The 15,683-nt window shown below is 40.9% G+C and overlaps 1 protein-coding gene across 16 annotated transcripts in view; it reads right to left on the minus strand.

Annotated features, from left to right (window-relative positions):
• The window catches only part of TNRC6B (trinucleotide repeat containing adaptor 6B), a 297,709-nt gene that overhangs the window by 50,912 nt on the left and 231,114 nt on the right, over positions 1–15,683 (minus strand). For 5 of the 16 annotated variants that reach the window (XM_005567203.5, XM_045364263.3, XM_074003718.1 and 2 more), the window contains 4 exons: positions 11,413–11,588; positions 7,474–7,548; positions 6,577–6,622; positions 4,486–4,634 (listed from right to left, as the gene is read on the minus strand). In XM_005567203.5, the coding sequence (XP_005567260.2) occupies positions 4,486–4,634; positions 6,577–6,622; positions 7,474–7,548; positions 11,413–11,588 (446 nt within the window). Of the gene's footprint in view, positions 1–3,340; positions 3,512–4,485; positions 4,635–6,576; positions 6,623–7,473; positions 7,549–11,412; positions 11,589–12,449; positions 12,882–14,743; positions 14,903–15,683 lie in introns of all 16 variants that reach the window. The other 11 variants (XM_065521742.2, XM_065521743.2, XM_065521744.2 and 8 more) reach the window with 5 other exon arrangements.

The following is a 15,683-nucleotide window of genomic DNA, read 5'->3' on the forward strand; positions in this document are numbered from 1 at the left end:
ACTCCCTCCTTTCTGGAGGCCCAACTCACTGGAGCACTTCTACACTATTCCGATGAGATAACTAAGAGAGTTGGGTTATATGGTGGCCTTTCCTTTCTGACTCGTTTCTAGCTGAGAAAAGTCCTTCAGCGAAGAAACCGTATTTGGTAATAACACAACACTGTGTTCCCTCTGCCTGATACCATTTTCACTTGACCTCTTCAAGGCCCAGCTTGGAGGTCATCCTCATCAAGGAAGTCTTCCCCAAAATCATCTTCCTGATTTCACGTTCAGATTAACTGAGCCCACCTCTCCAATCTCAAAATGCTTTAAAACTCTTTGAGGGCACTCATCATCAAACCACACTACAGTTATTTTCCATTCTGTCTTTCTACTGTCAGCTTAAATCTTTCCTTCTTCGTATTCCCAGAACTCAATAAAGCCCCAGTCTGTAGGATGAATATATAATCTGTAAATATTCATGACCCACCAATTCCACACACTGGAAAATATCCCATTGAACACCTTTAGCAAAGACAGTTGCATCACTGCTTATACTGAATACGTATACCCTGAATTGAAATCACCACCATTATCATATCCCTGGAATCACAGGGATTAAGGTAATTTTAAAGAATTTTGTAATGGCATCATTAAAACCTAGAACACTAAAAATACTGTGATGGCTTAATGATTAAAAAATAGAGTAAGGGACTGCTGCAGGGAAATTAGTGAACTTAAAAGCATTGAAAATTAAAATGATTCTAAACATAAAGTCAAAATGGCAATTAAAATCTGTGTATCTCATAAAAGTAAATCAAAGATCCATCATGAATTTTATGTCTCCCAAAAGATTGTTTAAACACGAGAAGACCTTTAACTCCGGAAACTCTAACATCTCTGCTGCTCCTTTCTTACCAACTGCCACTCGAAAGTGACATGGCTCAGCCCTAACTTTGCTCGGATTGTGGCAGTCAGTAGCTTCGCTACCCTGATCATCCCTAAGAAAACAGGAAACATTTATTTCACCAAGGATATTCTGCTAAGATCTTTCTCACTTTATCATCAAAGTAATGACTTAGTTATTAGATGTCAATTATTCACAACTGGTCCTTGGATGGTGGGGTTACTGGGAGCTAAAGACCCTGCCAGAATCCATTTTCTGGCAAATACAAAATTACTTCCTGACGGTTGTTTTAAATTTCAACCTCTCCTTTAATAACAAATATTGAAAAGAATTTGCTTTTTAAGCTTCTGTAAAATCAATTCCTACTTCCGTCTTCCCAGTAGACAATTTCCACCCTCTTCCGCCATAGGTTTTAGGCTTTTCATTATCAAGTGACCCTACAGCCACACAAAGCACTATCTCTGGAATGGATAATAATATAGGTAAGTCCACAGTAGTTGATCAAAAAATGCCTTGTCTAACTTAATATGGAACCTGGGCATCACAAGCGCTCATTTTCTTGGCTCCAATAGAGCTATTTTTGCACAGTGATGTATTCAGGGGCAATCATACAGATTTGGTCTTTAAGAAACGTATATAGGCCAGGTACAGTGATTCACACCTGTAATCCTAGCATTTTAAGAGGCTGAGGCTAGGAGTTCGAGACCAACCTGGGCAACATAAGCAAGACCCCGTCTCTAAAAAATAAACGGGAGAAAAAAGGCACCTGAGTATGTGCTAATGCAGGTTTCTGTGGCTATCACTAAAGCTCTACTGTTGTACCAGAGGCTTTTACAATTACCTGAGTCTGGTGATCTTTGCTTCAACTATACTGTTTAACTCAAAAAAGCATACAAATTAAAAACAAAATTACCAAGCTAACCAAAATCCGTGATTTGGAAAATTTAAATCTTAAATTTTATTAATACGAAGCATATTAAAATAATTCTGTAAGAAAATAGTCTTTAAAAACCACGTCCATATTTAGATGGAACATGTGCACAAACCAGGTTAACAATGGACTTTGTAGCAATCCACAGATCAAAAAAATGAAGAAGAATGACCTTTTTTTAGCGCCTAATGCTCAGCTGGTTTGGCTGGTCTACCATACTAGTTTAATAGCATTTGATAATTGTGTGATCCACCACATTTACAATTACCATTAACTGAATGTTATGCCTATTTCATGTTTTCCATACTCAAAATAAAAGAACCCCCAAAACACCAATATAATCATTTCTTCCCTGTTTATATAAACAGTGTATATCCATGTCCTCTGTGGAAGCAGTAAGGAAAATGATGAAATATAAAGGAAGAAAATGAAAAAATCAGTTGTAACTCCCAATCCAGAAATAACCAACCGAACACATGGATATAGTATAATCCATTTTTTAAAATGTGCTAAGGCAATGATTAGAAAGCATGTAAGAGACCTACGTGCGACTTAACTGGTGTCAGAGGTGCTGCTTCACGTCATCCTGTAATGCGTATGTGGAAGTCATCATATGGAGACAGAACATCATTACGGATGCATCATGTGGATACAACTAATAATTACAAGTTGTATAATTAACGTCCTTCCACAATGTCCTGAGGTGAAGGTCACAGTGACAAGTAAGTGGTCACAGAAGTATGGCGATCACTGCTGGGGTTACTGTTGCAAAGGAATTGTGACGCCAAAGTCTGGTTTTCTCCACAAAAACTACAACAGAGCCACTGTGGGAAGGCAGGCAGGGTCCTGCTGTGCACCCTCAGGCCTGGGAAGGTGAGGAGGCGTGATCCTCCCAGCCCTGCCTGTCTTGTTTCTACTGCACAGCCCTTAACTGGAGGGTTGCCAAATCCAACCCAAGGTGCAATGAAACACTGCTGTGTCTGAGCAATACCCATTCTTCCCAAAGCTTCACCGTCTACTATTTAAAGTTACCCTTCTATGGGTAATTATTATATTTTACACTTACGGACAATAGATTTCAGATGCCATAACCCACCAATACTTCATCATACTAGTTTTGCTATTTTTAAATTAGCAGGTTTATTAAATTGAAAAGATCTCCAAAGTATTATACAATCTAATGTTTAAAATGGCAAATGCATTAAGTTAGATTGTCTAAGGTACTTATGTAGTAGCCTCTTTAACATCTTCCTTAGTCAGTTCTTAGTTTACTTATTAAATATGAACTTATGATCAAAAATGAGAAGACAAAAAAAAAACAGGTTTAAAATAAAATCCATGTTGAAAAACATGAAGAGAGATGGGTTCTATGGGCTGAAAGATCTAGAACCTACACTTAATATCATTCTGTGCATTCAGTAATCAACAAATTTCCCAAGACAGACAAATGATGCAATAAACTGCAGACCAGGACCAAGGCGAGGCCACAGCCAAGCAGTTATAAATTTGAGAGGCCTCCTTACTTGTCTAGCAGCGAAGTTTTGGGGGTTGAGCCCTGTGCCGATTGCTCCAAGGCTGACGTTGGGTAGTGTGGAACCAGAGGGAGACAGCTTGTAGCTGGGAGAAGGGGAGAAGGGAGAGCAGGGAGCCTCATCCCCAAGGCACCCATCTTGATTGGAGAAAGGCAAAGTCAGCTGAAAAGCAGTAGGAGTTAGCCAATCACAACGAGTGTTGGTTAGTGAAGCAACAGAATGCAAGAAGGGAAAAGAGAGAAACACTAGCAATAAACAAAGTTAGAGTGTATTAGCAATAACCGAGGATGGAATTTGGATCTGATAATAATCTTTACACTCGGCCCAACAGACACCATCTGTCATCTTCTTTGATATTGATTTTTCTTTTCCCCTAAGTTAGTAACACGTTCTATCCATTGCATTAAGATAAAAATTGCCAGACACTTTGATTTTATGCATCTAATATTGATTACTCTAGCAATGTGGCTGCTGAAACAGAAGCCAGGCCAATCTTGTGAATATGCTTCTGTCTGGACCAGCAACAAGTGTCAAAATGTGCCAGATTTGAAAATTTCGGTTTTAACTGCTTTCTGAAGACCAGGAACATAGTAAATTAGTATTCTGAATCAAGATATAATTCCCACCATTAGAAATGGTAAACATCAAAACCAATAGGTAGAAACTGCTTGGTTAAATTAGGTAGTTGAGAATTTGAAAAGTATACCATTGTAACTAAACACAGATCGCTAGGGAACTGGGGAAAGATAACAACAGAGTTCTCTCAAAACTAGAAGAAGGCAAGGCCTTAGGAGACATGGAATATCTGCACAAAATCCCAAAATTTATTTTGTAGCTGCACAGCAGCAGAAAAAAGAATGCAGAGTAAGTTTCTCTCTAACATTTCCACACTTCATGAATTTCTCAAAACTCAGATTTTCTAATACATACATGCTAAAGACAGATGGTTCTTGCTCTTGCCCAATCACCTGTTGACATCAATCGTTTTCAGGTCACCACATTAATGCAGGTGATGTTTGTGTTTGGCTCATCTAGTTCAGTAATTCTATGCTTCCTCCAGAATCAGTTATCAAAAGACAAATGGGAACCAAAGCGGTTCTCATGAATTATTATCTTCAACAAAGGATTCAACTCACCTTCTCAAAATAAGGCCCACTATCTGTGGTTCCCATGTCTTTGGAATTAGGTGGACGGAACCCAGATCGATCCTTCCTCATGATATCATTAAAATCCCCGAGATTCATCGCTCGCTTGTCCACATCAAATTTTTTATCTGAAAGGCTTCCTGAAAAGTAGCATAAACAGAGTGAAAATTTCCAGAATCAATGTTTCCCCCATGAACCAAGAGTGACCTGCCCCACTATCCTCATGGGGGTGCCGGATATGAGCTATTAATATTTCTATTTCTGGGGATAAGACGAGACAAACTCTCATTGGTCCAGGCTGCTGGTGTTTATCCCTGGAACACATATGGGTTTTTATTTATTTATTCATTTATTAAAAAACAAAACAAAACAAAACATATATCTGTTGTAGTTTGTTTTCCATGGAAGACTGAAAGAGCCTTAGGGATAACCTGGCAAAAATCTGGCTAAGAAAACATTTAGACTGGATATTGATGTGTTTGATGAACACATCTTGCTCAAAAATTCAAATGTCCTCAGGGAGAGAAGTTGTCTGTTTTTGCTATTTTAACATCATCTAGATAAATGGTCTGGGTGAAACATAGTTACAAGGAATAGAAAGATCAAAGAGGCACAGTGGTTGCCCTCAAATTCAGAACTTAAGAACTGAACACAGAAGATGGGTCCACATTACCTACATGGTGCATTCCCAGGTGTCCTAACTATACATACCACTTCTCTTTCACGGCTCTATAAATGTGCTGTCGTCTGTGGACATAACCAGTGCCCCCCCCAGGAAACGTGTTTTAATTATTCTCATATTTAGAAATATAGATCAAAGACTACCTACTTCCTTTACTACCCAGAATTATTTTCATTTCTTCTTAGTTTGACTCTTTTTAAGTTCCTCAGGGTGATCAAGAGCATTACTACGAAAACCCCACAGACCAGTAGCTAACACTGCATCCACTCCAGTTGCAATGTGAGAATTTGTCAATAATGAAGCTTCCTGGTATAGACAGGACTGGCAACTTGAGAGCCACATCTGGCACACAATTTGTTTGGCCCCATAGAGCATTTTAAGAGACCCGAATTAGTTCTGATATATAAAAATCAGGGCTGGGCGCAGTGGTTCACGCCTGTAATCCCAGCACTTTGGGAAGGCGAGGAAGGCGGATCACTTGAGGTCAGGGGTTCGAGACCAGTCTGGCCAACATGGTGAAACCTCGTCTCTACTAAAAATACAAGAATTAGCTGTGTGTGGTGGCACACGCCTGTAATCCCAGCTACTCGGGAGACTGAGGTGGGAAAAATCGTTTGAACCCAGGAGGCAGAGGTTGCAGTGACCAGATATCATGCCACTGCACTCCAGCCAGGGTGACAGAGCAAGACTCTGTCTCAAAAAATACAAAAATCATAATACCAGTGTACATCTGAATTTCTGGCCTCTCTTGAAAGACTTGTCATAGCTCAGCCTGGATTCCTCCAGAGCAGCAATTGCTAGGAGCCATGCAAGGCTGATTCTTCTAGGTGGACTCTCCACAGTTAACCCGTGGTCACCTCGTCCCAGGTTTTTTTTTTTTTTTTTGAGACTGAGTCTCACTCTGTTGCCAGGCTGGAGTGCAATGGCACAATCTCGGCTCACTGCAACCTCCGCCTCCCGGTTCAAGCGATTCTCCTGCCTCAGCCTCCCAAGTAGCTGGGACTACAGGTGCATGCCACCACGCCCAGCTAATTTTTGTATTTTTGGTAAAGACGGGGTTTCACCATGTAGGCCAGGATGGTCTCGATCTCTTGACCTCCTAACCCGCCCGCCTCGGCCGCACAAAGTGCTGGGATCATAGGCTTGAGCCACCATGCCTGGCCTCATCCCAGTTTCTTATACCTGGCACACATCACTCATTTACATTCTTTGCTGACTCCTGCAGTCATTTGAGTTTTCTCTCCCTACCTAGTGTCTAGCACAGTACCTTACCTACAAAGAGTAAGTGCTCAATCAATGTCTACTGAACTGCAGCCATCCCTACTCAAATTGGGCAGGAGATGCCAAGAGGACATCATAACACTGATACACTCCATTCCTTTCAGCAGAGTGATACACACCTACAGACAAATCCATTTTGCTGCTTGGATTATCTTCAGTCTGACTCTGAAAAATAAAGAACAGATGAGACAGAATTAAGGATGCACATCTTTGAATCAGAGAAGTGGCATTATTCACGTGAGAGCCACATCTTACTACTGGCATTACAGAAGGTTCTCTGAAATGAACTTAAAGGTAATGAAAACATTAACATTTTTAATATGCTAGCTTGATTGCTGTTTGGGCCTATATTCCTACAATTCAGTTTTCACATACAATTAGTCTCAATAAGTCTACAAAGAGAGCAATAGATAAACAGCTGCCTGAAGAAATAAACCCCCGTCCTTACATTCTAGTCAGCTCAGGATCAAATTCCATCAATGGCAGCCAAATAATGACAACTTCTTCTCGTGACTTGTCAAGTCATCAAACCTTCAACTGTGCAGCCAAGTCAAGTCGTTTGTCTTTTGGCCAACCAGGGACAGGGTGTCCCTACACCATTCCCGAGAGATAAAGAAATCAGAAATTCTACAAGAATTCCCTAAGTAGTCCCAGTATAGTTTTTCTAGTTTCGTTATTGTTGCCTTTTAAAAAAATTGTAATATGAAAACTAGTACAGTAATGTGGTCAGAAACAATTGTATACATTTTAAGTGCCTGACTCCTTCTTCTCTATCCTCCTAAGGAAAAGAACACAATGACTACAAATTTAAAAGCCATAACTTTAAAGGTTGGAGTATGTCATTCAGAATAAGAATAGAAGAGAAATACTACTTAAACTCAAAAGATCAAGAACATTGCTTAACTAGTTTTTAAATCTGTAACTTTGTACTATATGTGGCAGTGGTCTTAAAATTTGTATTACTCTTAAACCTAAAAGTTGGGATACATGATACATTTGAAAAAAATAAAACTTACCAGCAATCCCATATTTGAAAACTGTTTGGCAAGAGGATTCATCCATGAATCATTGTTTCCTCCTTTGAGTGAGCACTACAGAAATGAAACACAGAACCTCAGAACCAAATAATTTATTTCAACCTTCTGAATTTTATTAATACAGATTGAAAATGTAGACTTGAGTTTACCTTTTTAAAACCTATTTCTCTTTAACTAAAATTATGTTGATATTTTATGTTAAATGATTAATAAGCCCTAGTTATATCTATGCTTTCATTTTTATAAAATTCACTGCACTGAACTAGAAGTAGCTGGAAAAACACATGCTCAGCTGGTACTTTTGCTTTTTAAATAGAAAGAAGTCTGATATGATTTTCTAAAATAGAAGTTTTGCACACAACTACTTTCACTTTCATTAGGCTGCTCTCTTTGTTACCCAAACTGGTTTACGTTAGGAGAAAAGAGTTTGATGTCAGTGCGTGTCATTTGGAAAGGAGCCTATTTAACTGGGCGTTATGAGGAACTCGTAGTGCTTCCTCTGTTTGTTTCACAGCATAAAGGACATTGGTCCTGGTGGTAAAGAGACCTAGTGGAAGACAACATTGCCGATCTCCTGGGCAGAGTAGGGCAGCAGTAGGTTTTAATCTTTTAATGGGACAAACTAGTTTCTCCCCTGAACAAGGCACTGACTGAGCTCCACTTTCACTTTTGTGAGGGAGGCAGGTGGAATTAGAGGATTTGGTGGGGTGGGGCTTTGTGCACTTGTGTATTTCACAGGTAAAAATTCTCCATGTTGTGATGATAGCTAGCTCTCTCTCTCTCTCTCTCTCTCTCTCTCTCTCTCTCTCTCTATATATATATATATATTTTTTTTTTTTTTTTTTTTTTTCCTCTGCCACCCGGGCTAGAGAGCAGTGACGCCATCCCGGCTCACTGCAAGCTCCGCCTCCCGGGCTCAAGCCATTCTCCTGCCTCAGTCTCCTGAGTAGCTGGGACTACAGGCGCCTGCCACCACGCCCGGCTAATTTTTTCGTATTTTTAGTAGAGACGGGGTTTCAGTGTGTTAGCCAGGATAGTATCCATCTCCTCACGTCATGATCTGCCCGCCTTGGCCTCCCAAAGTGCTAGGATTACAGGCGTGAGTCACCGCGCCCGGCCCGTGATGATAGCTATCAAATCAATTTTATTATCCTTGAAAGTGATGAAGCACTTAAATTTAGTACAGGTTTTTTTGTGTGTGTGTGTGTGTGTGTGTGTGTGTGTGTGTGTGTGTGTGTGTGTGTGTGTGTGTTTTGAGACTGACTTTCGCTTTTGTCACCCAGGCTGGAGTGCAATGGCATGATCTTGGCTCATTGCAACCTCTGCCTCCTGAGTTCAAGCAATTCTCCTGCCTCAGCCTCCCAAATAGCTGGGATTACAGGCACCTGCCGCCACACCCAGCTAATTTTTGTATTTTTAGGAGAGACGGGGTTTCACCATGTTGGTCAGGCTGGTCTTGAACTCTTGACCTCAGGTGATTACAGGCGTGAGCCACCGCGGCCAGCTAGTAGATTTTAAGGTCAAAAAAGCCTTTACTAGAGAGAGGGGGGAATGGGGAGTTACTGTTTAATAGGTACAGAGTTTCAGTTTTGCAAGATGGAAAGAGTTCTGTGGATAGACGGTGGTAAATGGCAGCATAAGTATGTGAATATACTTAATGCCACTAAACTGTACACTTAAAAACATACACTATGGTAAATTATATGCTATATGTATTTTATCACAATTTTTTAAAAAATGCCCTCAGTATGAAAAGTCAGAATCACTGGTACTGGGGCTGGAAGATTCAATTCCCAATTAACTTAATTAATTAAATCTTGGTTGTCAACCTAGTGGGGTATTTATTAGTCCCTTTCAATCAGTTAATTTAGTCTCATTGTTAATTTGTAAACAACCAAAAGAAAGCCAAAATCACACTAGACAACCTAAGAGTGCAAGGAATGCTGAAAAGTTTGCTGAATAATTCCTTCTGTGACTAGGCTAAGGAAATAAAAGCTCTTAATAGAAAAAAAAACTCTAAGAGACTGCTTAAGCAAAACGTCTCTAAATAGAAACACACTGTATTCTTATTCTATAAAAGAAAGGGTCGTCCACAAAATTAATGGCCTATAGGCAAAGGGCAAAGGGGATGAAGGTTCAATCCTCAGACATGGGAAGGCCTCTAAGATGGCACCTGGTGTTTGAAACACAGGAGAATATTAGCTGTGAAGCATTTCATAGGGTGCCAAGACTCTCATGTTGAAATTAAGTATTGGATGCCCATTTCTTATTTCCACTATTTTATTTGTCAAATGAAAATCTGGAATTGAAAAAAGAGAGCGTCTGCCAAGACACTGGTTCAGGCTCAAAGACTACTGTTCTAGATTGAAAACCAAAGTCCTCATCAAACTGTGCAAACCAAAGGAGAAACTGAGTTGTTATGAGATACAGAAGGTATCTCATACAGAAGATGGAAAGTTTAGTACACAACCTGGTATATGATATAGAGAAATCATCTAGCTGCTAGGCTGGGCATGGTGGCTCATGCCTGTAATCCCACAAATTTGGGAGGGCGAGGCGGGTGGATCACAAGGTCAGGAGATCGAGACCATCCTGGCTAACATGGTGAAACCTTGTCTCTACTAAAAATACAAAAATTAGCCAGGCGTGGTGGCAGGCACCTGTAGTCTCAGCTACTCGGGAGGTTGAGGCAGGAGAATGGTGTGAACCTGGGAGGCGGAGCTTGCAGTGAGTTGAGATTGGACCACTGTATTCCAGCCTGGGCGACAGGGCAAGACTCTCTCAAAAAACAAAAGAGAAATCATTTAGCTGCTATACACACAAGTACACATTGGTACTTCATTTGTCGGGAGAAGGGTTTGGGGTCTTGGAATTTCCCAAATCAGATAAAATCAGGACGTGCTGATCGCCACGGGACAAGCCAGCATTTTCTTCCTTTGGGTTCCCTCCAACACATCTATGGGGATTTACTGGAAGGACTTCTTTGGCTTTAGAATGCAAAAGCAATTTATAAAGTATGCCTTGAGAGCCTCCAACAGATTGTTATAATGTGGAAACTAAAAATGAAAAATATCTCATATCTTTGAAAACTTCATTTTACCCACAGCAACAGTTTTATAGTTCAAGGTTTCAAGGTCATGGGAAAGGAAGACGAAAGGTAAAAGGGAAGTAGTTATTTGTTTGCAAGAAAACATTTTTCCCCTTACTTAGGACCTCGAGGACCCCAGCTGCCTCACACCTTTCATTTAAAAATCCTCAGTTCTGGCCGGGCGCGGTGGCTCACGCCTGTAATCCCAGCACTTTGGGAGGCCAAGGCAGGTGGATCACGAAGTCAGGAGCTCGAGACCATCCTGGCTAACACGGCAGAACCACTAAAAACACAAAAAATAGCCGGGCTTGATGACGGGCACCTGTAGTCCCAGCTACTCGGGAGGCTGAGGCAGGAGAATAGTGTGAACCCAGGAGGCAGAGGTTGCAGTGAGCCAAGATAACGCCACTGCACTCTAGCCTAGGCGACAGAGCGAGACTCCGTCTCAAAAAAAAAAAAAAAAAAAAAAAAATCCTCAATTCTAGCTAGGTGTGGTAGCTCACGCCTGTAATCCCAGCACTTTGGGAGGACAAGGCAGGAGGATTGAGCTCAGGAGTTTGAGACCATCCTGGCGACATGGCGAAACCCTGCCTCTATGAAAAAATACAAAATTTAGCCAGGCATGGTGATAGTTCTGGCTACTAAAGAAGCTGAGGTGGGACGATTGCTTGAGCCCAGGAGGTTGTACAGTGAGTCGTGACTGTGCCATTGCACTCCAGCCTGAGTGACAGAGTGAGAACTTGTCTCAAAACAAAAACAAACAAAACAAAACCTCAGTTCTGCCTTCTCAGAGCGAATGAGCAAGTGCCAACATTTGTAAACCGGGCTACCTTCATCTGTTTCTTTCCTCCTTGTCCCCAGCTTGCTGAATTGTGGGAGGAGGCACTGCCCTGAGAGCCAGCGGTGTTCCAGACTCCTCCATCCTCCTCCTCTTCCCAGCTGGGGTGACGAGTTCCTGTGACTGGCCCGTCACTCTCCCCCCAGCCGTCTTGCATAGATTTGGAATCTTTAAGGAAAGAATGAATTAACTCTTTGCAACAGCTATATAAAACAATCATCAGAATAGTAATTCCTTGCAGATGCAGCATTTTAGTGTCTTTGTAATTTTATCTACTCCATCTACAATGGCAAGGCAAATATTACTCATTTTGTAGAGAGCAGGAAACTAAAACCCATGAAGTTTCAATGATACACAGAAAGTTAACAAACCATAGAACCAAGACCTCCTGATTTCTGGATCAATGCTTTTTTCCTTGCACCAAGTTGGACAGGAATTTCAAAACTGAAAAGAACTTATCACAACATTCCTGGCAAGAAATTTCAAATCTCAATTAAGAGAAATCTGTTCCTCTTAATGAACATACTTTACTGCAGCCCTGGTTTTATCCTCCATTCAGTATGTACTTTATATACAATGGACGAGGTATGATGTAAATACGAAGTATGATAAATAAATACGAGGTACGATAAAGGACAACTGTCTAGTTTGCTTGGGGTGAAGCAGAGACAAATAGAACATGAAAAGGGGGAACATTTTTCATAAGATTTTGAATATCAGAATTATGGTGAATGAAGAAAAATTCACATATAGCCACGGAAATCTAAAATGTATTAGAATTATGTACTTGAAATGTATTAGATACTAAAGAGGCAAAGAATATATACATAGTGGTTTTGAAAAGACAGGAGGAGAAAATGTGGAGGATAAGGAGAGGAAGGGAGAAAGGAAAGCAGAGAGAAATCCAAGAGGCTTTAATATTTGAGGAAGTGGGACATCAGTATCCCATTCTAAACAAAGATCTTTAATTTGAAGACTGGAATAAGTCCTTAATTCCCTCCGAAAATACTGTGCAGAATCAAAACATACCTTGCAGTAATAATACTGTATAAAATGATAAAGAAAAGGAAATATATTCTCCTGCCTGGAAACTTCCATCTGCACCTCTGCTTTCCCACATGACAGGACATTTATGAAAGTCTTCTGATGTGTACATAGCTTTATATGAAGAGTTTAAGGGCAGAAAATTGGCTCTTCCAGGCCTTTCCTTGAATGACAGCTGCCACCCTGTAGGATCAGTCCTATGATAGCCAAGTAGGTTCGTGCCAAGTACATAAGGCACAGGGCAATTAATTTCTTCTAACTGTGGCATCTCATCCCCCAGCAAGGCCCAGGTAAATCTGACAGTCTCCCAGTGGGGTTCATTGTAGCCACAGGAAGGGGCTGTATGCACAAGCGGGAGGGTTGGGATGCTCCTCTTCCTGCTGCTGGAAGTGCTGCTGATAACCAGGACTGCTGCCTCTGTATACAGGATTATAAATTTATACAATACCATATTTGTGATTTATATTATACAAGCATACAAGCACAGGCTTCATACCATCCATCCACTGACAAGCAACAGGAGTTAAAAACCCAATATAAATAACACACTGACCCCTTTAGAAAAATGAAGACACGCAAGTGAACCTTTTTTTTAGAGAGGGAAGCTAAACTTCTAACAAATGTTTCTTATAGAAAGGAGAGGTCTAATTTTTAATCATAGGATTCATAACATCAAATTTAAGACAGGCTAGAGGAGATCACAGGGTAACTGTCTCCATCAGCTGGTAGCCCTTTCTTCTGCATATTACACATTTAACTTACCCACAGAAAGGATGTGTGTTATAACTACAGACGATCCTGAAGAGTAGAAGACATTTTTAGAATCTGAGGAAAAGTGGTTTCGTGATACAAGAGAGGTGATCCTGGGGTTGGGAAAGACACATGAAAATCCTGAATATACTGGTAAAGGATCTCTTTGTGCCCAGGGTCTGATTAATGTCTTCCAACAGCATTTTGGATGTATTTCAAGTCTACTAGATTACATTTCCCATGATGATACGACTGATTTCACGATGGAAACAATAAAACCAACATTTTCATGAAGCTAGCTATTTTAATGAAGTCGAGGAGAGTCATGAGTTTTAAAATGTAGTCAAGTTACTGCATATAAACACGTGTGAATTTCCAGAATAGAGCTAATGTATTCTTATATGGCACTTAAGAGTCCTGAATATCATATGATAAACTTAACAGAATTTATTTTCCTGTTTGAATTTTGGTCATTCCAGAAATGTTCATTATTTAGTCAAAAGATAATCCCTTAAATCTGCTACATGGTAGAAAAGAGATGTTGGAACATTTTTAAGAAAGTTACAAAAATAAGTGGAAACAGGCACTTGAATTCAGGAACAGCCAATGAGGCATTCCATAGCCTCAGTCCACAGAGTTCTGCTCATTACTGTGATACACATCGCCAGCTGGATCAAGTACAGCTTAGATTTTAGATTTTCAATGATTCTGAATAAGTGTGATGTTCTTCATTTAAAATACTGAAGTTAAATTTATGCCAGGTTCAAAAAATCTGAAATGGTCTTATGTGGAAGAAAAACGACAAAGGCAAAGGGAAGTGCAGAAGGATGAAGTCACTGGGCAGCACAGATCATATTCCACATGAAAAGCCAGGAACTTTTGCTTTAAATTGTACTAACAAACAAGTAGAAATGCAAGCTAGACATGGTGAGCACATAGTCACTGGGCTAAAAGCATCACATCAAAATTACAATTCTGTCCAGATACTAAATTTAAAACAACATTAGCTTATGATTTTTAGTTCACCTTAAACATTTTAAGAAACGCCAAGCCAAGCCACAACCGTTTGCTATTAACTAATTATTTAACACTCAAGGTCCTGAATCTCACTGAATCAACAGTTTAAAACTAAACAGCCCTCACCAAAATGTCAGATTCTCAAATCTGACATTTGACAAACATTTAACAAAGAATCCCGGCTGGGCACGGTGGCTCACGCCTGTAGTCCCAGGACTCTGGGAGGCCAAGGCGGGCGGATCACGAGGACAGGAGTTCAAGATCAGCCTGCCCAACATGGCAAAACCCCATCTCTACTAAAAATACAAAAATCAGCCGGGCATGGTGGCGGGCGCCTGTAATCCCAGCTACTCGGGAGGCTGAGGCAGGAGAATCGCTTGAAGCTGGAAAGCAGAAGTTGCAGTGAGCCGAAATTACACCACTGCACTCCAGCCTGGGTGACAAGAGTGAAACTCCATCTCAAAAAAAAAAAAAAAAAAGAATCCCTCAAAAATGAAAAGCTTCACACTTACTAGGCTTCATGGCATTGGGAGCGTTGGCGGGCGTGTTCCCCCAGCCTGTGGTCGATGCTCCTGTATCATCCATCTCGCCCCACCCAGGACTGCTTTCATTTGGCTCACCCCAAGCGGAAGTACCATTATCTGGAGCAGGTGGTGTGCTTTTGCTCCAGACTATAAAGAAAGGAAATGTCTCTAAGAATCATTTGTTAAATGAAATGCCATAATATCCAGTGGGGTGAAGGTGGAGGGAACAGGCATGCCTATATTCTGTCGACAGAAATGTAAATAGATTCAACTTTCATGTGAGGAGCATTTGGCAATGTCACCTTTTAAAAAAATCTGATGCACACTAAACTTCTGACCCAGTAACTCCACTGCCAGGAATTTTTTTTTTTTTTTGAGACAGAGTCTTGCTCTGTTACCAAGGCTAGAGTGCAGTGGAGTGGTCATGGCTCACAGCAACCTCCACCTCCCAGGTTCAAGCGATTCTCCTGCCTCAGCGTCCCCAGTAGCTGGGATTACAGGCGCACGCCACCATACCCAGCTAATTTTTGTATTTTTTTTTTTAAAGTAGAGACAGGGTTTCCCCATGTTGGCCAGGCTGGCCTCGAACTCCTGACCTCATGATCTGCCTGGCTCGGCCTCCCAAAGTGCTGGGATTACAGGCATGAGCCACCATGCCCAGCCTGCCAGAAAATCATACTATAAATATACTTGTAAAAATAGGTGAAATTACATGTATAACAATACTCACTGCATCACTGATAGAAAAAATGTGGAAACAACCTAAATATCCACCACAAGCAGACTGGTTAGACCAACTGTGGGTCACCCGTAAAAGAAATACTGGGTAAAGGCCGGGTGCGGTTGCTCATGCCTGTTATCCCAGCACTCTGGGAGGCCGAGGCGGGTGGATCTCCTGAGGTCAGGAGTTCAAGACCAGTCTGACCAA

The sequence above is a fragment of the Macaca fascicularis genome, chromosome 10, assembly GCF_037993035.2.
Source record: "Macaca fascicularis isolate 582-1 chromosome 10, T2T-MFA8v1.1".
Lineage (NCBI taxonomy): Eukaryota > Metazoa > Chordata > Mammalia > Primates > Cercopithecidae > Macaca > Macaca fascicularis.